Consider the following 25,825-nt stretch of genomic DNA (forward strand, 5'->3'; position numbering starts at 1 on the left):
AGACGTGCTCAAACAGTCAGGGAAAGGACGAGTTGGCAGAATGCGCTTGGCAGTGTAAGCTGTGGCTTCCGAGAGGAGGGGGAGAAGCTGGAATATGTTGATCAGTGGCCGCCATCTTTGTATGGTGTACTTCACAGTGGTGGTTCTCCTCCCTCCCGCCTTTCTAGTCTCTACTGCAGAAAGGCAAGAGTATTGCACATGGCACAAGGTAACAGTCCTCTACAATGCTCCAGGCTCACAGATGGGTGCTGTCTTTTGTGTCGTAAGAGTGTCCATCTGACCGGGTTACACTAGGCTTCCGGCTGTTGTTTCTACTGGAGGCTAGAGTGAGTGGATCCGGACGAATGACATACCTAAGAAGTAAGGAAGAGAATCAGTCAAACAATAGCAGCACTTTCTATGTAGTGCTAATAAGTACATTCAGAGGGGTAGGAATATCAACAGCCTTTAGATAATGAAAGGCTGAGTTGGCTCAGCTGGGATTCGAGCCTGTCATTTTTGGGTTACACTGAACTAGGATTGCACCTATAAGATATATAAATACATACAGGCATAAAGGTTCATTATTCTTTACATCTACCTTACACCGTTACTCTCCCCTTACCCACCAGCTCTTTACCCCGAAATTACATTTGTTTGGTATTCTGATGAGGAGAGGGAGAGAGGGAAATGGAGGCAGAGGGAGATTAAGACGGAAAGAGAGGGGAGTGATAGAGAAAGAGAAAGTAGGAGAGAGGGGAAGTGAGAATGTTTAAGAAAGAATTTGAGAAAGAGCGAATGGGAGTGAAAATGGGCAGAAGGGAACAAGAAAAAGGAGGATATGGAGAGTGAGAGGGAGAAAGATGAGAGAAAAAGAGAATGAAGACGAGAACCAGAGAAGAAAAGGGAAAGGGAAAGGGAGAGGAAATGTGAAAGTCAGAGTGGGGAACTTGGCCTGGGAGAAAAAGACAGCGAGATAGAGAAAGAGTGAGGGGGCAACCAGGACCAGGAAGAGCAATTGGGGAAGAGAAAGATATAATATGTGATTCTGGTCTGCAAGAGAGAAAGAGACAATGAAAAAGATAGCTTGAAAGAAGATGAGAAAGAGGGGTGGAAGAAAGAGAGATGGAAAAAACGGCATGAAACAGAGATACAGAGAGTGAGACAGAAAAGAAACCTGTTACCGCTCGGAGGCACCTTATGGAGGAAGGAGCTTGGGACTGCATTTCCCATATCCCTAAGTGGCTGGAGCCGCCACTGCCACTGGGCCATCACTCTTGGCTTTGGGACCCGTTAGAGTGCGTTTGGGGTACCTACGGGGCTCTAAAGAAAGGCACCGATAGGGGAGCATCATGGATGTTTAACAAGATCCCTTGATACAGGAAGGTAGGAGGTATCTTCTTGTATCTTTGTACTGTCTGAACTCCTGTCAAAGGGTGCTAAGTTTACTTGGTTTGTCTGGTGTGACCTTGGATACAGTTTAGACCTCTTCTCTTGTGCTGCCTGCTGACTAACCTGTCATGGGAGCCATGGGAAAACGTAAGGGTCCAACGGCAGAACCTCCGGGTCAACCAATCACAACGAAGGATGTGTTCTTATCAAGAGCAGCTTGGATCATAGATAAGGAAGTCCAGCTGGTAGCCCGTTGGCTTTCTCGTTACCCAGTACCCTGCACTGTATCTAGCCCTCCTTGCATACCCGGGGGTGGTTGTTTACAGCTCGCCCAGGATACCCAGTCTGGCCAAGTACCCTTATCAATACCAGTAACACCAGCAAGGTCAGATAGGGCTTTTGGCCTAAATGTTGGATCAGCCAGCATTACTGGGCGTGAGCTTACTATCCCATCTCATTCAAACAAGGTCCAGGGGGAGCACAGTCCAACCAGGGGGAGTGGGACAGGGGCAGGGCTTGGAGTAAAAAGGATTGGCTCATCAACAGGGGCTAAACCAAAACGTTCAAGAGCAGAGGGGACAGGACAATGCATGGAGGCCATGATGGAAGGATGGATGGACTCCTTGATGACAAATATAAACCACAAACTAGACCCCATCTGTCAACATCTAGCCACTATGGAGCAAGAGATAATGTGGCTTCGCCAACACTGGCCAGCTAGGTATTCAGATTCTCAAAACCATGCTGGAGGGGTTTTAACTGATCCCCGGCAAGGAAACGGTATTACCAGGGCTGGACTGGGAACCAACACCGGCCCGGCAAAGTGCTCGGCCGGCCCCCCTTGGGGAGGTTGGTGGTGAGACCGAGCTCTTTGCCGGGGCCAGTTTTCGGCCGATTTTGTTACAGGGCCGATTTTGCAGCTATGCTGCATGAATGTCCCTGTAACCAAACCGGCCCCCAGGGGCCCAAAACCGGCCCCCACCCTTGCGGCGCACCGGGGGATTGCCAATGACCGCAACGTCCAGTCCGGACCTGGGTATTACATGTGAGCAAGGCCCAAGTGGGTATATGTCACCATTAACATCTGTGCAAAGTAACGCCAATCTCCCTCCCCGGCCCTTGGTGGATTTAAACTCCCGGGAGGTAGACATATTGGGAGGAGCGGTTGCATCGAAACCACAGTGCCCAACAGTCCTGTCCTGGTCAAGCCAAATCACTAGAGGGGGAGCCACCGAGAAGGAGGGGGGCAGGGGTTGCTTCTGAGGCCAACATAGCAGACCCCACGAGGGAGAGACAGAGGCTGGAGTTACCTACTATACACCTCACTCCAGAATCTTCACCATATGTAAAGGTACTCAGTAATGTTCCGGTGCTCTCCATGGGTGCCGTTGAAGATTTTGAGCAATTGAAGAACAAGGTTCTACATTGGCTGAATCGCAACACATCTCTTGGCCTAAGGTTGGAGAAATGTATAAATATGGTGCGCAGAGTCTCTTGGGTTGGGAGATCTACAAAAGACTTGAGTGGAGACTGCGTAATCGTTAACTTTAACAGACCCCACTTGGTAGGGAGAATTTTATATGCAGCCTCACAAACCAACTTTGGTGGGGTTGGCTAAGCTATCGTGGCTTTACCGCTGCCAAATAAGAAACGGGGAAAGGATTTTTTGGTATATTAGGCAACAGGAGGTACTGAATAAAGATGACTCAGCATATGTCATAAGTTCAATTTATTGAACATATATGTGCTAGGTAAAGGGAATTACTTGCTGTATGCTCCATTATAGTAGAGCTATTCATAGTTGTCCGGGGGCATAATTGGCATATTATTTCAAATAAGGGTTTACTGTTTTTTATATAGAGACAGAAGTCACTTTGTTTCATGTCCTATATAATAGCCTGCTCCCATGGAATGTCCAAGTTGAGACCTCTATTGACAGTATCTAACGAAAATATCCAGAATACCTTGCATTTCCTACGGATCTTATCAGGGCATAGACCATCTCTCACTTGAATTCTTTCCAGAATTATCCAACGGATATCTTTTGGTTTATGATTACATTCTATATAGTGAGATACCATGGGTGCATTGAGCTTTTTGGTCAAAAATATGCCAATTATGCCCCCGGACAACTATGATATATATTATTTATAACTAATACTACTTAAAATCTTTGATACGAATATGTTCACAAGACATGCCGAATATACACCGTATATTATAGAAATTAGGGTTGGACCCATATAGTCAGTGGGACCTGGGTAATAGGTAAGTATATATAGAGTGGTCCCAGACAGAACACAACAGATTTAAGAAAATCACAATGTTTGAGTTAAATACATTTAGAAAAATAAATCCTTTAAGGTGCAAGGTGTTTTTATTTTCACCGCACCAAAGTCAATCAATGATCAAAAAATATATACACAATATACACGAGTTCAATACGCCCACAGGGAAAAGGGGGAAGGTACTGGGGAAAGGGTACACATTTTATGATAGTTTAACATCACTAATCAAAGTTTTCATGTGCATGACTCTACAGATCACAATCACGAAAGTTAATAGATCCCCATACGTGGGGTCAGAAAATAATACGTGAACATCAAAACAACATTTCAAATAGAAACTCCTATTCAGCTGTATACATCAGGCTATCCTTAGGAGTTCTGGATTGTAGAAAAAAGTCTACGTTTCGACCCTGGGATTGTAGGACAATAGATCCTTACTACGCGGGTCTTTGTCAGGACGTGAAGGGAGGAGGGGGGGTAGGGTGGGGCTGTTTCCTAGACAGAAATAGAAGTATATTAAAAACCGGTCTCAAGAAGAGTCCCAAGATAGTAAATCTTGTTACGTTCAAGGTATCTACATTTAAACTTAAAATAAACTGAGCTACAAAAGGAGGAAGAGTTTTTATACTGAGGATCGGATCATGATTTACATAAAATTACCTGGTGAGTAATCAAAAGGTGGCCTGAAAAATTGTCCCTTGTCGTTGTCGTGACGTAATTATGCCAGTATATGTCCGTATCTAAAGACCATGATAAAAATGATGACAGGGGCACCATTTAATTATTATTACCGCCACAAAATCGACATCAGCAATAGTCATCATTGTTACTTGATATAGAACCTACCCTTGTATTAAGGTATGGTTTGATGAATGGAATCAATCGTGATTATTCTTGACTGCACCTCCATCGTTATGGGGTAGAGTAGGGAAACTCAGACTGTTAATTTATACATCTGAAAATGCAAGCATTTAAAAACGAAGTCTGGAAATATACATTAGGGACTGCATCATATGGTAGTAGAGGAGCGCTGGCAAAACGCCCACAGGTACCGCCTTTAGGCCACTCACCATGAAGGGATGATCGAAGAGGATCGATCGTTATATTCTTTGATTTCGCCTCCGTCGTGGCGAGGTGAAAAAATAGATATATAGCTTTCACTTCTAATCTAAAAAAACGGTAAAAAACCGAAGTCAGGAGATAATCTAGCGGCTTACTAAAATGCGTTAATGGAGCGCGTGAGCAACCGCCCACACAACCCGCCCGGAGGACACTCACCCTGAAGAGATTAGTTGCAGGATTTTGGGAGCAAAAGAGTGCAGCGTCTTGCACCGTCAGGCTAGCACCAGGAAGTGCTGCCTTGGTAACAGGTAGAAGTTACCAGGCTTGCGTGAAGAAAGACTCATGTTGCCATAGACACGCTGATGCGGTAGAGGAAAGACTCCCGTGTTGGAAAATCAGATACATAATTTATACGGAGATTCTTATTGTGACCCTGCTGGAACCAGTATTGGATTAAAAATATTGGGACATGGTGTGTTTATAAATCGAGGTTATTTAAGGAGTTACAGTTGGAAAAATCTCGAGTTGCGTGGACCTGCCGAAATTACATGGCGGTCAAGACGCGCCCAAATTGACAGGGTTGTCTCCCAAAATTACTTAAGTACCAAGAAACCACTACATTATGCATTATTCAGCAAGTAATCTTACATTTTTGGAGAGAAAGCGCGGGACCTACCGAGCATGGTGGTCAAAACCGCATTATAATTTGTACAATATATCATGGGAAAAGCCTCAAAGATGGGGTTGAGCACAACATAGTCATAGTGGGTCAAGAAAGGGGAGCCCAACGCGGTAGTCCTATATAGGGTACATCAGTAGAAAGTATTACGAGTCATTTGGAGCATAGTCTGGATGAGATTACACTATGATATTATAACAAGGTGGTTAAACGCACGAGCATTTCAAAGTTAATATACTTGCAGAAGATTCATAAGGTAGTCTGAGTATGATAACACACTGATGGTAACTCAAAAAATGCGTGAACCTACCACAAGGTGGTTAAACGCAAACACTTCAGAGGTTAGCCATTTGAGCGAAACTACTCTCAGATTCATTCAGCCCTCTACGTACAGAATCAAAGAAACGAATCCATTTAATCTCCCTGATATTGAGGATGGGTTCTATACTGCCACCCCGCGGACCTAGTCTCACCTGTTCTAGAATGGTCCACTTAAGGCTTTCTGGGGAATGATTAAGGTCCTTGCAGTGATCTACCATAGGGGCCCCTTCAACCTTGCACCTTATACGGCTGCAGTGTTGTAAGAAGCGTACTTTTGCTCGTTGTTGTGTCTGTCCTATGTATATTAAATCACACGGGCATATTATGCAGTATATCACGTTTGTAGAGTTGCAATTCGTGTGTGATTTTAGAAGGACTTGTTGGTGACCATGGGAGAAAGTTTTTGTTTGAAGTGTTGCTGGACAGGCTTTACATGAGCCACAGCGAAAATGTCCTACAATGGGAGGTAAGTTCCACATCGATGTTAAAGATGGTTCCTTTGGAATCGTCAGGAATGAGCATACCACGTGGTCTCGAATGTTTTTCGCCTTCTTAAAGGCGTGGAGTGGTAAATCACTGCAGTTGACATCCTCTGAGACCAAATTCCAATATTTATTGATGGTTTTCTTTATTGCGTTACTTTTGGTTGAAAAAGTAGTTACGCAAATTAGGCGTTGTTCATTATTACTCTGTTTGGACCCAGATTGTAGTAGGACTTCCCTCGGGTTAAACCATGCTCTTTTTTTGTCTTTCTTCACCAGACGTCTTGGATAGCCACGTTCAAGTAGCCGATCCATTAGTACAGTGGATTGCTCCATGTAGTCCTCCTTTTTGCTACAATTACGGCGAATCCGTAAAAATTGGCCAAATGGTAAATTGTCCCGGAGGCCCCTAGGGTGATGGCTGGAATAAAGGAGTAGAGAGTTCCTCTCCGCAGGTTTTCTGAAAAGAGTGGTTTGTAGGGTGTCATTTTCCACAAAGATTGTAATATCCAGAAAGTCAATGGTTTCTCTATCAAATTTGATAGTGAATTGTATGTCAGGAGATCTACCGTTGAGCCATTCAAAAAAGTTAGTAATTCCCACCTCGGTACCTGACCAGATACAGATGATGTCGTCAATGTATCTCATCCACATATTTATTTGTGGTCTGAATGGATTGACATCATTGTGTATGAACATATCCTCATACATGGACATGAAAATTATAGCCAAATCCGGGGCAAAGGCAGCCCCCATTGCAACCCCCTTGGTTTGGAGGTAGAAGCAGGTACGAAAAATAAAAAAGTTTTTCATCATGGCAATTTGAAGTAATTGGGGCTGTACTTGTGGCCTTTTCACCAGGGGTATTTGAGTCTAGCATGGGCCTAGTCTTTCTGTGGGCTGTCTTGAACTTAAACATCATGGAGGCCATGGATGGAATGGGATTGTGCTGATTTTTCAGTGATTTTCGTTTTTTGGGGCTGTACTTGTGGCCTTTTCACCAGGGGTATTTGAGTCTAGCATGGGCCTAGTCTTTCTGTGGGCTGTCTTGAACTTAAACATCATGGAGGGCATGGATGGAATGGGATTGTGCTGATTTTGCAGTGTTTTTCGATTTTTGGGGGTGTTCATGGGGAGGGACAGGCCATGTGGCTGGTGGCCATTTTGAGTGCAGCTACAGGCACTGGCCATGTGCTGGCAGGCAAGTGGCCATTTTGAATGCAGGCTTTGTTGTTAGGCCTGCAACCATTTTGCCTACTTTTCAACCTTTATTTATGCCCAGGGGTAGTGAGTCTTGCATGGGCCTAGTCTTTCTGTGGGTTGTCTTGAATTTAAACATTATGGAGGGCATGGATGGATTGGGATTGTGCTGATTTTTCAGTGATTTTCGTTTTTTGGGCCTGTACTTGTGGCCTTTTCACCAGGGGTATTTGAGTCGAAAATCACCTTATTTTGCTGTTGTCCACGGAGGAAGGAGGAAGGACCAGCAGGGTCACAATAAGAATCTCCGTATAAATTATGTATCTGATTTTCCAACACGGGAGTCTTTCCTCTACCGCATCAGCGTGTCTATGGCAACATGAGTCTTTCTTCACGCAAGCCTGGTAACTTCTACCTGTTACCAAGGCAGCACTTCCTGGTGCTAGCCTGACGGTGCAAGACGCTGCACTCTTTTGCTCCCAAAATCCTGCAACTAATCTCTTCAGGGTGAGTGTCCTCCGGGCGGGTTGTGTGGGCGGTTGCTCACGCGCTCCATTAACGCATTTTAGTAAGCCGCTAGATTATCTCCTGACTTCGGTTTTTTACCGTTTTTTTTAGATTAGAAGTGAAAGCTATATATCTACTTTTTCACCTCGCCACGACGGAGGCGAAATCAAAGAATATAACGATCGATCCTCTTCGATCATCCCTTCATGGTGAGTGGCCTAAAGGCGGTACCTGTGGGCGTTTTGCCAGCGCTCCTCTACTACCATATGATGCAGTCCCTAATGTATATTTCCTGACTTCGTTTTTAAATGCTTGCATTTTCAGATGTATAAATTAACAGTCTGAGTTTCCCTACTCTACCCCATAACGATGGAGGTGCAGTCAAGAATAATCACGATTGATTCCATTCATCAAACCATACCTTAATACAAGGGTAGGTTCTATATCAAGTAACAATGATGACTATTGCTGATGTCGATTTTGTGGCGGTAATAATAATTAAATGGTGCCCCTGTCATCATTTTTATCATGGTCTTTAGATACGGACATATACTGGCATAATTACGTCACGACAACGACAAGGGACAATTTTTCAGGCCACCTTTTGATTACTCACCAGGTAATTTTATGTAAATCATGATCCGATCCTCAGTATAAAAACTCTTCCTCCTTTTGTAGCTCAGTTTATTTTAAGTTTAAATGTAGATACCTTGAACGTAACAAGATTTACTATCTTGGGACTCTTCTTGAGACCGGTTTTTAATATACTTCTATTTCTGTCTAGGAAACAGCCCCACCCTACCCCCCCTCCTCCCTTCACGTCCTGACGAAGACCCGCGTAGTAAGGATCTATTGTCCTACAATCCCAGGGTCGAAACGTAGACTTTTTTCTACAATCCAGAACTCCTAAGGATAGCCTGATGTATACAGCTGAATAGGAGTTTCTATTTGAAATGTTGTTTTGATGTTCACGTATTATTTTCTGACCCCACGTATGGGGATCTATTAACTTTCGTGATTGTGATCTGTAGAGTCATGCACATGAAAACTTTGATTAGTGATGTTAAACTATCATAAAATGTGTACCCTTTCCCCAGTACCTTCCCCCTTTTCCCTGTGGGCGTATTGAACTCGTGTATATTGTGTATATATTTTTTGATCATTGATTGACTTTGGTGCGGTGAAAATAAAAACACCTTGCACCTTAAAGGATTTATTTTTCTAAATGTATTTAACTCAAACATTGTGATTTTCTTAAATCTGTTGTGTTCTGTCTGGGACCACTCTATATATACTTGAATATACACCGTAACTTTGTCGTATTTGTTCACCAGCATGTCTGCTTTCTATTTCCATGCCCATTAGTCGGAGAACACCGACGTCACCAGCAGTGCGCTTTGTTGATACACAGGTGTTCGTAATTAGTTAGCAACAACGCGGGAATCATTCTGGTATAAATACACACTTTGAGCTTCCGTGAGAACTGCGTGTTGCACGTACCACGGAAGACTATCGGGAGGTCCGACGTTTTGATAATAATAAACAGCATGAAGGTAAGATTAGAATCGGGAAAGCGTTTGTTTTCTTTCTTCCCTTTCTTCGGCATATTATCATTTAATAGCGGTCATCTGAATAGCTGTTCTCTTTATTTCTCGGCTGTTTAGAACTGAATAACTGCTGCAAAAGCCTCCGCATGTCCTGTCTTGAACCCTACCAGTTTTCCGAACAGCATTTTTAGAATTAAACAAGGTATTTACCATGTTTATTTCTTGAATTAAAGTTAGGAATACATAGCATTCAACTTAATTATGTTTAGATCAACCTGAATAAGTGTTCGTATCTGCATCTCTTCTTTATGCAGCTATTTATTGCTTGCTTCGCGTGATATTGACACCATTGTTTACTCCTCGGACCCACTATCTGAACGTTCTACTGTAAATGCTACAAGGTAATAAGAGCTTTTTGGATCGTAAATCTGCTAGATCATTGTAATTTAAAGCCCCAATACCTACAATTAGACGTTCTTCTGTTTGTCCACCTAGGTCGATTGGGGCCTCCGACTATAAATGCAATTACTGGTCTGAATTGCATATGATTTTCCATTTTTCGTATATGTGTCATCGATCTGAGTCAAGCTACAGTTTGCGTCATAATCGATAAAGAACGATGCTATACCTTTAGGCTATAAGTGGCACGTGTAAATATTATCATATCTGCTAGCACTATTATTGGCAGATAACAACTATTACCCAATACACAAGGGACATAATAATAAGAATCTGCTAATTACTTCCTTAGTAACAAAAAAGTTCAATGCATTAAAAATGTGTCCTTACTGATCATTTACAGGTCTATCATGTGCCGCAGCAAGAACTAATATATTTATAGATGCCAGATGGCACTGTAGAAAAGGAATATCAGTTGCCAAATTGCTAATCCAAAAACAAAATCGATGTAAGTATTTTTTAAAATATGATAAAATAGAACTTATCCGGCCTAGGATTAAGCATCTGTAACAATTAAATTTACTAGTTTACTACCCATTCAGAGACTCTTAATGCGAAATATGTGAATTGGTCTTTTGATCTGCTTTTTCTCTTTGTTTTCATCCTCCATGTATGCTATATATTTCTTACACCTTTCTGGAGCCACTAGAGGTTATCCGCTGACACTATGAGAGGAACACTAGAGATCTAGACAGAATTCCTGTAGGATACAACACTGTTTATCCAGTTTTCTCTTTTTTTCTGAATAAACTGAGGGTGCATATATATATGAGATAGAGCATCTGTTTCTTAGACAGAAAACGGTTAGGATAATACGAACATGGAATTGGTCTGGAGTGTCTGTTTAAACTCAAAAAACAATTTAACAATTTCCTTACAGTTTAACAAAAAGGATTGTAATGTATAAGCTGCAATGTTTGTATATATTTCAATTGGTTTCTATATAAATTTTAATGTAAATAGTGACCTTGTTTCTCTTATTGATATTTGTAAATAGAATTTGTAACAATTCATATGCGACCGTTGTACATAATGTACATATATATATATATATATATATATATATATATATATTTGTATTTTTTCTTTCAGTACATGTCTTGTTCAATGTATGTGTAAATGACAGTCACCTGATGAAGGCAGATTGCCGAAACGCGCGTAGTGAAATCCAACCGCTTTGCCTACAACAACATAATATATACCGGTCCTGTGTGACATTTTGTCATTTTTGTGTGTCTTTTTTGTTCTTTTTATGTAAATAATCAATTTCTATGCTTATAGATCTCACAATTTAATGAACTATAAAATGAAAAAAATATTTGAGAATTAATCATGTCTGACTCTAAAATATGAAATAAAATGTTTATATCAAAGTATTTTGTGTTGCAATATGTATAATAGCAGTAGTTAGGTCGCTTTTCATTTTATCTATACTCTATACTACTATTATAAAGAGAGAACTTGCACCTTTTGGCCAGGTAAACTCGGGAACAACAGCGCCAATCTACACACCCGATACATCTATGAAAATGTCAGGGTGTGTAGATGCACATAGGCTATATACATTTTAAAAAAAGTAAATTAATAAAATTAAGTTTGTAAACAAAGTAGTCCCCTGAAAGTAGCGCCGGCCGGGACCTAGCGCTGGCTGCGATGCGACGTGCGTGTTGACCGCAACGCGACGTGCGTGATGACGAGGAAGGAGGAGCGGCGGTGCAGTGACGAGCGGCGGCACAGGTAAGGAAAGGGAAAGTTCAGTGCGAGACTGTGATGCAGGGGGAGGCAAGAAGGAGGCAGCAGTAAAGGAAAATATCGGAGCGCGAGTGAGTCGGGGCGGGAGGGGGCGCGAGTGAGTCAGGGCGGGAGGGGGGCGCGAGTGAGTCGGGCGGGAGGGGGGCGGGAGTGAGTCGGGGCGGGAGGGAGTCGGTGCGGGAGGGGGTCGGGGCAGGAGCGGGTGTACTGCCCCCAGCCCCTTTCTGCCCCAGGCAACGCTGGGGCGGGCTGCTAGTGTAGTATAAATGTTTTTTGCTTTGAGAGATATGGCACTTATTAATTGAATGTTTGCTATACTTACACTTTGCCTACACTGTTTATTTCCCTACGTATAGCAAACCTAGTATTGTAGGGGTCCCCTATTTTTCAAATACTAGCCTGAGGGTGAACACACCTCCTGACTAGCTAATTATCCCACCTGTCCTGTTGCCAAATGCGCCCTGGATAGGGGGTGGCATTTTGCATGTCTGGGGGATGCTTGGGTTGCATATCAAAGGTGGCAGAGGCCTTTAAAGTGTCTTGCCTTGATATGCTGATTCCCAGTCATCTTGCTTGGAGGAGGTGATAACATCTCATGCCAAAGCAGGCATTGTTTCTGACCTCAGAGAGCTTGGACTCTCACCTCAGGGGGTCAGAAACGCGTCTGTGGCGGCAGGCTAGACAGGACCAGTCAGCAAATACACTAGAGGTCGTAGGTTTTCAGGGGGTACCTCTAAAGTACCCTCTGGGTGCATGCATTAATAAATCCATCAATGGAATCGGTGTAGGTTTATTAATACAAGGTGTTTGATACCAAACACCATAGGTTTCAGGGATGCCATTATGTAGCTGGGAAACATGTTGTGACCAGTGCGGAGTACATACCTTAAGATGGCTTCCCTGTTCACTTGTACTGTCAGTAATTGAAGTTGCCATCACATGGGCATATCTGCTCATGCATATGTGTCCTGACATGTAATATAATGCACCCTGCCTTAAGGTTGTAAGGCTTGCTGTAGGGGTGATATTACATGCAGTGTTAGGGGACATGGCACACAGGGTGTATACCATGTTGTGTTTTCACCTTTTAGAGCACCTTTCCATGCACCCTGCAGTGACAGTCTGCATGCGTTTGGTGCTGGGTCCCTTTTTGTGGCACAATGTATGCTGCAGCTCTTGGGAACCCTCTTTAGTACCTGTTCTCTAGGTACCAGGGGTACCACTTACTAGGGACTTACAGGGGTGCTTAAGGCCTGGTCAATTGGGGATCAATTGACCAGCATCCAATATGCTTACCTCATCTGCTAATCTGATAGGCCCGTTAGTTCCTGTACCTTATCACAGTCCATCTGGCTTACAGAAACGCTTCGACTCCAGACTGCCTCAATATCTAATGTATTTTCTATAGGTCATTCAGAATGCGTGGCCAGACGGATTCTTAACATTCCGAGACATCACCACAACATTGAACATCTAAGGAAAATTCACAGCTCCCAGTGAATAATAGTCAGAATCAATGCCTCACCCATCCCTTTTAGAGAAAATGGCAAAAAAGGGCAACATATTTCCACTGTTACACCAATTTTCTTAGATCAGTGGATGCCATTGCCAAGCTCTTGACAACCCCCATTATAAAGAGTGTTAGACCATGGGAGGAAGCTACCTTACCTACCGAGCTGCTAAAACCTGGAATGCACTCACTAGAGAATGACATCATAATACTTCTGGATCTTTATTCCTCAAGAAACTAACAGCTTAACTCTTGCATTCCAACTCTTGCATTCCAACTAAAGCTCTTTTCTCTTACTGTGATTTGGAGCGCCTGGAAACCCTATCTAGAGACGGTGTTTGTGCTTTATAAATATGTCATTGAAAAAATGTTCGATAAGAGCAAGGAAGGGAGCTAAGTGGAAATTTCTAGCTAGGAAAAGCTACATATGTAGTTTGCGGTAGCACAAGAAGATTGCGAGACAACTTACACCACATCGTTGAGTTCCAGTCGAGTGTCGGGTGGTGGGTTGATAAGGATGTACGAAAGAGTGTTATCATGGTCCATCATGTCCACTGTAAAGAGAGAAAGTAAACATAAGATTAACAAAGTGTCCTACCAGTGGTTCAATCTTGGTTAATTTCCCAGCGGATCCACATTGTGTTCCCGTAAGGAACAGACTTGAGAAACTGAAAGCAGGGAACATGCACACATGAACTGTATAGAGTGGATTCTCATTCACCGTGCTAATTCACGTCTAACAAACTTAAACATTGAAATGTGACTTACTGAATTTCATATACAATATTAGCCCTATGGTGGGAATTCAACCAGTGGATTCTCCTCTTACTTTAAATTTCCTCAGAAACTGGTGGATTTGGCTTAACCACTGAACTCTAAATCAGGTGCTCCAGTCAGATCTCGAATGCCCTAAGTGGAATGGGTATGCCCAGTCATGGGTCCCCTTCTCACTGTCCCACACGATCCAAGCTATACCTCCCTGCCCAACTAGACCTAACAAGCTGGAAACTGGTCTGGGGTTGTTTGTGTTCCCTTCTGGACGGGGGCCTCGTCTGGCAGCTCAGGATGGACTGTTCCAGTGATGAGCAGGGTCAGTACTGATTTGTGTAAGGCAGGCCTCTGTCCAGAGTGGTACAGTGGGCAAAATGATTGATTTGAATGCTACCACAGAGTCATTGACAGAGCAAGTGTCAGTGGTATGCATAAGGGAGGCCTGTGTCCAGGGTGGCACAGTGGGCGAAAAATGATGGATTGCAAAAAAAATACACCCTGGAGCTGGCATAGGCTACTTACCAGCATTCCTCCCATCACTTTTTGTCAGTTCCAGGTCCGATCTTTAGAATTCCAGTATACATTGAAGAGACCATTAAAAGTATCTGCCCTCTACCATCAACTTCTGTGTTTCATGGACTATATCACTGCGGAGGGATTTGAAGAGTATTATGCGTATCGTATCATTTAGATATGGACGAGATGGGTAAAACAGCCCCACATGGCATTTGTGCTTGGTTAACCCCAGTGCCAAACTGTGCTTACTCCAGTTTTTTTTTCACAGGAACTTACCATCAGATTTTACCTGCTTAAACTACTGTATCAAACATTAAAAATAGAGTTTACCACACCATGCGTAGAGGTTAATCCCCATCTTTTTACCACAAGTTTATAAATAGACTGTAAAGCATAACCAATGCCTAGCGCAACTGTTATCTGTATGATGCATTTTTATGTCTGCAACGAATGAACTCTTTCATAGTGGCATAAAAACACATAATAGAAAGTGCTGCTCTCCATTATGCATCCCTATGTCAATACAGAACCAGGCACCACTCTGAGCGTACTCTTAACTATGCTAGATGCGAAGGTCAGGTGGAAGCACAGTCAGGTGTGTTTGTGATGGACACCCTCTAGTTGCGTTATTTTAGCCGGGTGCCTAAATCCTGCACACAGGTAATAAAGACAGGATACAGTGCACTGGAGTGGTAAGCATGACATTATGTATGGTAAGAGAAGACTAGCAGTGAAGGGCGGCCGGTAAATGGTAGGATTCAAAGTAGAAAATACCCTAGGGTACCAGTTGATGTTCAAGAGGAGGAAAGTCACTCATTTTGCTGGCCTTTTAAGATGTAGTAGGCTCAAAGCACAGTTCGGTGTGTGACTCAGACTAGCCAAGGCAAGCTTTTCACAAGTGTCAGTTGTTCCAAGTGTATGCTGCAATAGTGAGGGCCAGAGAGTGATGAACGCTGTCATCCAGTGGGCATGGGAGAACAGTGGCCTGAGAAGTGTTCCGAACTGAAATCTAGACCCTAGAGTTGAGTTGATGTAGAATCATCAAAAGGATAGGTGATGAAGTATGGTCCTTGCCTTTCTCAAATATGCTTTTATAGGATTACTGGATATGTTTGGCACCTTCACAATAACAGGCAATGGAGAGTTGAACATCATGTTCTTTGATTTGTTAATAAAAGACAGTGTGGTATATTGCCGCCACCAGAAGGATAAGTGCTGAAGAGTTGGTCATTCACAATTCTAGTGTCATTAATGCAGGCACTTGTGGAATTTTAGTAGCAAAACGTGAATGGTAAATCTAATTGAAGAGCTGGCCATTTATGTTGTTAGAAGTGATCCTTCTCATGTGGTAGGTTTAATATCTTCAGCCACATTATGTAGCATCCCCCGAAAAAGACACTGAACCAGGCAGGACTCCTCCTGGTCTGTGGCAACGCCTTGCTTCATGGCCTCCCAGGCTACAAAGGTCACCTCAAGGAAATCCTACATACCACCCAAAGCTTTGTAAGAAATATACCACATCACCCCCAACAGGATGGATCCCCTACCTGGAACTCCCTTCCCCTCTCAATCCGGCTCACTCCGGACTACATCACCTTCCGTAAACTCTTGAAGACTCCTCTGTTCCATCTTGCTTACGATTAGTCTCTTCACTCCCTGCGTCTTTTCTCCACCTGTCTTTGAGCGCCATGAAACCAATTGGTGTCCTTGCGCGGTAACAAGCACTTTTAACATAACATAACATAACATAACTTGTCAGCTGCTTTTATCACCTTGTCGGCCTGCACCATCCTCAAAAACAGTTGCTGTATCTACAAAGCTATCACAACTGGAACCTCTGCTGATCTGGCTAACAAGCTCACCACCAGCGGTGGCTCTTTAGTGCCCAAAGCCAGGGCACCATCACGCTAGAGATGAAGAAGTGCAAAAAAGAAAATGAAAAACGCCTCCACCTATGCACCAAGGATCTACAAGGCATCTTCATACCCATCAGGAGTGCCCAAACGCTGCTTAAATGTATAAGGGAGATGCATATAAATAACATCAATATCCACTTCCACTCTCAGAACACAGGCACCCCTCCATCAACTTTCACCCTGTACATTATTCCCTACCATTCTGCTACATATATTTTCCACATGCAAACATATTATGCAAAATGGGTGCCTCATCTTTGAGAATTAAGAATAGACACCAATACGAGTGGTGTGAGCAGGTTACATAGAGGGCACACACAGGGCGCCCCGTTATGAGCAGAGTAATGGCTGCTTGGCCGCCTTGTCCTACTCCTGTAATTGCAAGTTCACTCTCCAAGTGACACACTCCATCATCGGTATTGGCATAGCAGTGACACACACTGCTTAAGGAAGGTAAGAACCAACATACTGGAAGTGAACAGTGGGGCATCAAGAATATAAGGACTGTTTATGTGTGACGTGTAACACAGAGGTCGGTTATTGCCATTAAGTGGTTAATGGAGAGATGTCTGGTCTTACAGTGTGTGTTATGGGATCATACTATGTCTCCGTTAAAAAAAGTAAGTGTTTGTAAATCTGGGCCTGTGGGTTGGCTTGTGTCCTGAGAAGGATTTCCTGCCATTCCGTGCAGTAATATACTCATTCTCATTTTTAACATACACATTAAGATAGGGCATAGGGACGTTCAGTTAGCTGTCTCTTATAGTGGTTAGTAAATTGTTTGCGCACCTTCAAACATTTGCATTCAGCAATGATGTAACCAGAACTGGCGTGCCAAAAACATTCCCAGGACGTTGTAGATTTTGACAGACCAGGATCACTACATATCACTAGTTGGAGTAAGGGGTGAAAGCATATCCACTTTACACTGCAATAAAAAAGGCACAGGTGGATTGTAAGATAGTAATGTTCTAGGGCGTTTTGAGGCGGCACCAGTAGGTATCGGGTTATTGACCATGGGTGGGATTTTCATCAGCTCAAGTCTGAGATGATGCAAGATGATTCTGTTCTCCAACAGATCCCAGATAGAACCCCTATCCTACACTAGGCCACTTTTCAACCCGAAACCACAACTTCTCAAACCCATAATGACAACTCCTCAACCCATAATCACAAAATGACGTACTGTAACCAGCTCCTGCAAGGCCCAAGTGCTTCATGCGTGTTTTCACCAGGGCGTTCAGCTCCTGCCTCTCGGACCGGCGGTAGAGGGTCATGCGCTGCTGGCTGATCCGTTCTGTGGCTGATTTGTTGGGCTGACGCGCCCCCTTGCGGCTCAGCCTCCTGGCCCACTGCATGCTCTTGCGCCGCAGGAGCGGGTGGTCGGACTGGTCACTCGACGTGGAGTTCCGGTGGTTGATCCGACAGACAATGGGCTCCCTGGTGTCCCTGGTGTCTTCACAGTCTTCCACACTAATCGAGACCTGGGACTGTGGACGTAAGCACAATGTCTCAATGTCACATGAACCTTTTAGGACAATTAAACCTTCCTCACTCTACGACCCAATCCAGCTCCAAGACTTGTTCTGGCTCCATTCAGTACACAGCCAGCCAGTCAGAGAACATTGTTATTCGGCTCTACCGAGCCAGACAAGTCACATCATAAAAGGAATACACAATGATTGATACGAGATTAAAAGGTCAGGTAATAGACATTATAAAAGTAGGCTATAAAGTCAGAAAAAAGTCTAATAGTTTAGTAGGAGTAAAATAGAATACATCATTTTCAGCGTTCCGTTTGTAATTGCAGACAGTTTAGGATGTGATTCAAAACAGCACAAATTACAGCTTCATTTCCCAGGCATTGCAGATAAGAGAAGATAGCTGCGTGCACAGCCCAAGAGAAAGGAAGACAGGAAAAGAAATACTTTGTCCTAAATATCATTTACAAGATTGTCCCACTTGGTGTAATTTTTTTTATTATAAACCCTAATAGGGTAATATTGTTGTAAAACATGTAGAATAGTATTTCTTAGTCAGACAGTATTTCGTCCATATTACTCTGGTACCACCTCGACGAAGAAGGAAAGGCGAGGCAGGGGGAGAGGACGGAATACAGAGTAGGCGACTGACTAAAAGAAGAGAGTCAGAGGAGAGAAAGGAGAGCCTACAGTCTGTGTTATGAGGAAGGAGCAGGGAGGCTGAAATACAAAGTGTGAGGGTCTGTGATGGAGAAAGCAAAATAGTTGCAGCAATAAAAGCATTTTCTACATATCTATTGCTTTGCAGCAGTGCTGAATTTGCAAACAAATAAGTGCCTGGGCTCTCGTCAGGAGGCCACTGCACCTTGTGTCACACATTGCCCCTGCCAGTCCTGCCGATGATAGAAACAACACAAGTACTAACGTTCACACTTCTACAAGTGTGACAATTCAGACTATTTCAGGCCCCCAACCTATAAGAATGGCTTGGGTGGCAGGTAATATTCATTTTTAACACCTTCACTGCGGCGGCAATTCCGCTGCAGTGCTAGGGGGTGGGGTCGCACAGCTCACCTGCGCTTGTGACGGAACCGCTCCGTCACGCGCCTCGGGTGAGCTGTGCACGAACGCGGCTGCTCAATAGCAGGTGCGGCGAGCGGGCCGTGACGGAACCGTTCCGTCACTAGCACAGCTCACCCGAGGTGCGTGAAGGAACGGGTTAATGTATACGGTGTTTATAATTAACTGTTGTTATCTCTAAATTAGTCAGTCAGCGCTAGCTAGTGGCAGACTGTCACATGCCCAGGTGCTGACAATTAAGTGCTGGTACCCAGCACCTTAAACCTCGGGCTCAAATTAAGCACTGCTTTGCAGTTGTACATATTCATGAGGCATCAAAATTGGAAACTGAGCTCCAGATTTGCCAACCTTTCATGCAACGCAATGCAGAAAGGGAACTTGCTGCATTGCATTGCCTAAAAGGGAGACAGCAGAAATGTACCATATCTACTAAGATATGGCACACTTCTGCCCTCTCGTCGCGCTGGCCCACTTGTGGCAGCCTGGCGTCAGGGCAGGCACCTTGTGCCACCAAGATCGGGGCCAGCGTTGTGGTCTGAACAGTGTAGGAAGAGACACATTCCTGCACCAAAACTATTCTTAGAGGCGTATTTCTCTGTGCATATGTGCAACAGAATGCAACACACATGCAAAGAGGAAGCAACGAGGAGAAATAAAGATATTCCTCCTCATTACGCCAGTCTTGGGTAGGAGCAGCATTTTGGTGCAAGCCCAGATAACTTTAGCAAATCTGGGTTTGTGTCAAAATCCATGGGTGGGTGCACAGGAATGCCAATGCTCAGCCCAGGGAACGTCCTCCGAAGCAAGGTAACACAAGGCAACGCTATGCAATGCATTGCTTAACTTGTTTTTTACTAAGCCATGCGCATCAGGCTTTGCTCAGTAAATTTCGACATACATTTTGCCTCTGGACTGTGCCAAAAAAGGGACGCAACTCTGATGCAAAATGTTAGTAAATCTGGGCTAAAATATGTAGAGCTTCCCCATTCTGTGTGTAGTTCTGCCGAGGCAGCCTCCCTTTGAAAGCGAATCTAAATTGACCAAGAACCGCGTAGGGTGGTGAAGTTGAGTTTAGACCCACACATAAAGCACCTCTGAGGCTGCAAACATCTGGCTCTCTGTGCGGTAGATGCCAATAGGAATGTCCCCCGAAGTGGAGCACAGCTTTTGGTACAAGCGCCCATAGGATCGGATCCACAGGTCCTCCTCCGTCACCTTCAGCTGTTGGAAGAGAGAGAAAAGAAGGCATCAGAGGATGGTCGGAAAGAGGAGTGGACCAGGGGCTGGGTTGAAAGAGGGTTGTGTAATCGGCTGAAGGGCAGATGAAGGACGCTCAGAGGGAGACAGGCTGTTTATGTGTGACCCCTAACAATATCTCCATGATGCTGACTCCATGGAGACCAGTGGAGGGGCACTAAGAGCATGACAGGCATTCATCGTTTAAATAATGTCTACTCTTTCCACTATTTGTGGGAGAATGTGTGTGAGCATCTTTAGACATGAACGTCAAACAAACTATAATTAAGCAGCTACAGGATGTAGCCCAGTATCAACTCCATCATGATGTATGTCAGAGGTGCTTATGGATTGTTTGCAAGGATTTCATATTGCAAACACCCATACCAACTTTGCAACAATGCATACCAACAAAAGGTGTTTTGCGCATCTTAATACCACACCTTAGCCCCCCCCCCCCCCCCCCCCCCCCGTTCGGACGGTTGGTGAGTCAGTCACACTTGTCAGGATTGTTGAAGACCAAAGCTCAGCTGCTACAGAGCCGATCAATAGTAACTTTGAATGAAATACTTTTGCATCCATTATGTCATTAATACATAAGGCCTTAGTTAAGTCTTACAGATGTATAAAGTTAAACGCACACACAAACAAAAACATTATTTTAAACAAGTGTTTTTGAAAATACTACCAATATTTTTAAAACCGTGTATTCATTTAAAAAAGTGTTTGCTGAGGATGTGTCGCAGGTACCAATTTAAACAAATCACTATGAATGTAAGTTGCGCATGAAATGAAAATATACACAATTTCCTGAACCATGGAGGGCTTAGTGATTAGCAGATGGGATTTCTTATCAGTCCTGTTACCACATTTCAGTCTCTAGTTCCTGGAGCTTTGTGAGTTTGAGCTTTTATTGTAGCTAAAGATTTGGTTCAAGGGCATTTGATAGCAGTTTGTAAAACTAAACACTGTTGTTCATGGTGAGGTTGTTTGTAAAGTTGCTGGAGAAGAAGGCAAGCATCTCTTCTGCTTATGTTATCCAAGTAAGAGATCCATATATATTTAATGTATAACCTCAGGGTTTACCTAAACTACCGGAGAGAGCGTGAGCATGCAAGACCCCATGGTCTAGTGACCGATAGATTTCTCAGAATCTCTACGTCTGGTCCGCAAAGCATTAGTGCCCTTTTGAGGATGTACCTGTGATCCAGGTCATGATGGAAAAAGCTACATGCACAAGTCTATTCCTGTCACATGATATCATTTCAGATCATTTGGAGTTTTATTTTTAACTTCATAGATGACACACATTTTAATTCACAGGAAAGTAGACCAACGCCCCAGTTTCACCTGCCCTCCTAGAGCTGTGTATGGAGCAAATATGTTTAGTCATGAGGATCACATCAAGACACACTTCTCTTTAATTGAAGGCTCGGCCTACAGTTCAGTAGAACAAAAAGAACAATTGATGGACAGAATTCAGAACAATGTCATACATTCACCCCAGTACAGAGATCTGGGCCTAAACCCATCGTTTTTTTGCTCACCATGCCATTCAAGTTTGGATCCAGCCATATGCAAATCAGTCTTGACCCTGCGCCGAATGGGAACAGCCCAGCACGAACTGCCAGGTCAGGTCCTCCCTGGACTGGAAACAAGCATGCTAGGACCAGTTTCAGGCTTTTAGCCCTCATCAGCCAGGATAGCTTGACTCCAGTGACATGGAGAGCACAGGACCCATGTCTGGGCATACCCGCCCGACTCGGGGTAACAAGTGCAAAAAGAACAATTGATTGACAGAATGCAGAACAATGTCATACATTCACCCCAGTACAGAGTTCTGGGCCTAAATCCATCGTTTTTTTGCTCACCATGCCATTCCAGTTTGGACCCAGCCATATGCAAATCAGTCTTGACCCTGTGCCCAATGGGAACAGTCCAGCCGAACTGCCAGGCCAGGTCCTCCCTGGACTAGAAACAAGCATCCTAGGACCGGTTTCGGGCTTTCAGCCCTCATCAGCCTGGATAGCTTGACTCCAGTGGCATTCGAGAGCACGGGACCCACGTCTGGGCATACCCGTCCCAGTTCAGTAGTGGACACCTATGGTCAGCCACTTACAAAATTCTCTCTGAACACTAGTTCTGAAGACCACTACCGAATGGTTTAAACCCAAACCTATAGAGATACCTACTTGTTGAGAACCACAGACTTACTACATGTTATGAAAAAAAAAACGAATTACCAGACAGTATCTACTGATGACTAAAGTGAGAATGCTGGAATCTAAGCATAGTTGCCATATACAGATACAAGGATGTTTACTAGAGATATACCTGCTCTCAATACATGGTTGTAAGTTAGCATATACTTTAAACAAAATTGGCAATAAGACTTGAGTCAACCAAATCCAGACAGAAACGTACACAGGAAAACATGGCGGCCGGCTAATCAGCGGGTCGCGGGTGTTTGGAGGTGTGGCGGTGTAAGCTACCGTAGGCGAGCACAGGCGGCGGCTTTCGGAGCGATTTTGCTCTTTTCTTAGTTCAGGGTGCGGGTACGGAGACGCTGAGGTCCCGGCGGCTGGAGGTTCTAAGTCGGTGGAGGCGGCGTCCGTGGCAGCGTTTACTGTGGCGTTCCTACTGCAGAGAGGGAGCGCGCTGCCACGGATCTGTGTGGCGGCAGGAGAGACTGCAGATAGCGGTCTCTCAATCAGGCTCAGAGGCGCGGAGGCTTGGAGAAGCAAAAACACAAGCGGAGGCAGCCTCGGAAGTGTCTCCGCCCGTTTTTTTCCCAAAGTGCCTGAAATCTCCAGACTTTCAGCGGAGTTGTATGGCGGCAGAGGGCTCAGATAGCCCTCGATGTGAGGACAGCCTGGGTGTGCTGGAGGAAGCAGTGGAGGAGCGTGGTGTGGGTTTAGTCGAGCCCACGAAGGTAGCTGGGTGCTGGGGGAGAGCAGCACACGAGCTTGGGAGGGGGCGCCGAGCAGCAGCAAGAGTTGGATATAAAGGGAGAGGTGCTATTGGTAGAGGTATTGAATCGGGGGCTGCGCTAGGCAACTCTAACTCACTGATTAACAAAGGCTCTTCAGACTACAATGAGGAGTCTGGGGATGTGTTAGAAAATAAGCAATTTAGAAAAGGAGGTGGTGATGAACAGAGTGTCTGAGTTAAACAGACCACTCTTACCCAGTCCAAAGATCAGGGCTTGATCCATCACCGTTATTTATCTCACTGCCCCATCCCAGCTCAGAACCTGGCTATATGCAAATCAGTCTGTCCCTGGCCCAGTGCATCATGGGAACAGGGCAGACTAAACTACCAAGCCAATTCTTCACCAGAAAGGAGACAAGCTACCGGGGACCGGTTTCTGGCATTTCAGCCTTCTTCGGCCCGGCTTGCTTGAATCCTGATGGAGCAGTGAGAAAGGGACTCATGTCTGAGTATACCCTGCCACACCTATAGTGGCCAAAAACGATTTAGAAAAGGAGGTGGTGATGAACAGAGTTTCTGAGTTAAACAGACCACTCTTACCCAGTCCAAAGATCAGGGCTTGATCCATCACCGTTATTTATCTCACTGCCCCATCCCAGCTCAGAACCTGGCTATATGCAAATCAGTCTGTCCCTGGCCCAGTGCATCATGGGAACAGGGCAGACTAAACTACCAAGCCAATTCTTCACCAGAAAGGAGACAAGCTACCGGGGACCGGTTTCTGGCATTTCAGCCTTCTTCGGCCCGGCTTGCTTGAATCCTGATGGAGCAGTGAGAAAGGGACTCATGTCTGAGTATACCCTGCCACACCTATAGTGGCCAAAAACGATTTAGAAAAGGAGGTGGTGATGAACAGAGTGTCTGAGTTAAACAGACCACTCTTACCCAGTCCAAAGATCAGGGCTTGATCCATCACCGTTATTTATCTCACTGCCCCATCCCAGCTCAGAACCTGGCTATATGCAAATCAGTCTGTCCCTGGCCCAGTGCATCATGGGAACAGGGCAGACTAAACTACCAAGCCAATTCTTCACCAGAAAGGAGACAAGCTACCGGGGACCGGTTTCTGGCATTTCAGCCTTCTTCGGCCCGGCTTGCTTGAATCCTGATGGAGCAGTGAGAAAGGGACTCATGTCTGAGTATACCCTGCCACACCTATAGTGGCCAAAAACGATTTAGAAAAGGAGGTGGTGATGAACAGAGTGTCTGAGTTAAACAGACCACTCTTACCCAGTCCAAAGATCAGGGCTTGATCCATCACCGTTATTTATCTCACTGCCCCATCCCAGCTCAGAACCTGGCTATATGCAAATCAGTCTGTCCCTGGCCCAGTGCATCATGGGAACAGGGCAGACTAAACTACCAAGCCAATTCTTCACCAGAAAGGAGACAAGCTACCGGGGACCGGTTTCTGGCATTTCAGCCTTCTTCGGCCCGGCTTGCTTGAATCCTGATGGAGCAGTGAGAAAGGGACTCATGTCTGAGTATACCCTGCCACACCTATAGTGGCCAAAAACGATTTAGAAAAGGAGGTGGTGATGAACAGAGTGTCTGAGTTAAACAGACCACTCTTACCCAGTCCAAAGATCAGGGCTTGATCCATCACCGTTATTTATCTCACTGCCCCATCCCAGCTCAGAACCTGGCTATATGCAAATCAGTCTGTCCCTGGCCCAGTGCATCATGGGAACAGGGCAGACTAAACTACCAAGCCAATTCTTCACCAGAAAGGAGACAAGCTACCGGGGACCGGTTTCTGGCATTTCAGCCTTCTTCGGCCCGGCTTGCTTGAATCCTGATGGAGCAGTGAGAAAGGGACTCATGTCTGAGTATACCCTGCCACACCTATAGTGGCCAAAAACGATTTAGAAAAGGAGGTGGTGATGAACAGAGTGTCTGAGTTAAACAGACCACTCTTACCCAGTCCAAAGATCAGGGCGTGATCCATCACCGTTATTTATCTCACTGCCCCATCCCAGCTCAGAACCTGGCTATATGCAAATCAGTCTGTCCCTGGCCCAGTGCATCATGGGAACAGGGCAGACTAAACTACCAACCCAATTCTTCACCAGAAAGAAGACAAGCTACCGGGGACCGGTTTCTGGCATTTCAGCCTTCTTCGGCCCGGCTTGCTTGAATCCTGATGGAGCAGTGAGAAAGGGACTCATGTCTGAGTATACCCTGCCACACCTATAGTGGCCAAAAACGATTTAGAAAAGGAGGTGGTGATGAACAGAGTGTCTGAGTTAAACAGACCACTCTTACCCAGTCCAAAGATCAGGGCTTGATCCATCACCGTTATTTATCTCACTGCCCCATCCCAGCTCAGAACCTGGCTATATGCAAATCAGTCTGTCCCTGGCCCAGTGCATCATGGGAACAGGGCAGACTAAACTACCAAGCCAATTCTTCACCAGAAAGGAGACAAGCTACCGGGGACCGGTTTCTGGCATTTCAGCCTTCTTCGGCCCGGCTTGCTTGAATCCTGATGGAGCAGTGAGAAAGGGACTCATGTCTGAGTATACCCTGCCACACCTATAGTGGCCAAAAACGATTTAGAAAAGGAGGTGGTGATGAACAGAGTGTCTGAGTTAAACAGACCACTCTTACCCAGTCCAAAGATCAGGGCTTGATCCATCACCGTTATTTATCTCAC

General features: G+C 44.7%; 1 protein-coding gene across 1 annotated transcript in view; it reads right to left on the reverse strand.

Moving 5' to 3' along the window:
- Positions 1–235: 235 nt before the first annotated feature.
- LOC147748440 (potassium channel subfamily T member 2-like) overlaps positions 236–25,825 on the reverse strand; it is an 834,500-nt gene continuing 808,910 nt past the window's right edge. The window contains exons 27-30 of the mRNA XM_086928190.1: positions 20,035–20,163; positions 17,568–17,871; positions 13,648–13,732; positions 236–353 (exon numbers count right to left, since the gene is read on the reverse strand). Of these exons, the coding sequence (XP_086784316.1) occupies positions 236–353; positions 13,648–13,732; positions 17,568–17,871; positions 20,035–20,163 (636 nt within the window). The remainder of the gene's footprint in view (positions 354–13,647; positions 13,733–17,567; positions 17,872–20,034; positions 20,164–25,825) is intronic.

Source organism: Lissotriton vulgaris, chromosome 1_1 (genome assembly GCF_964263255.1).
Source record: "Lissotriton vulgaris chromosome 1_1, aLisVul1.2, whole genome shotgun sequence".
Classification (NCBI taxonomy): Eukaryota; Metazoa; Chordata; class Amphibia; order Caudata; family Salamandridae; genus Lissotriton; species Lissotriton vulgaris.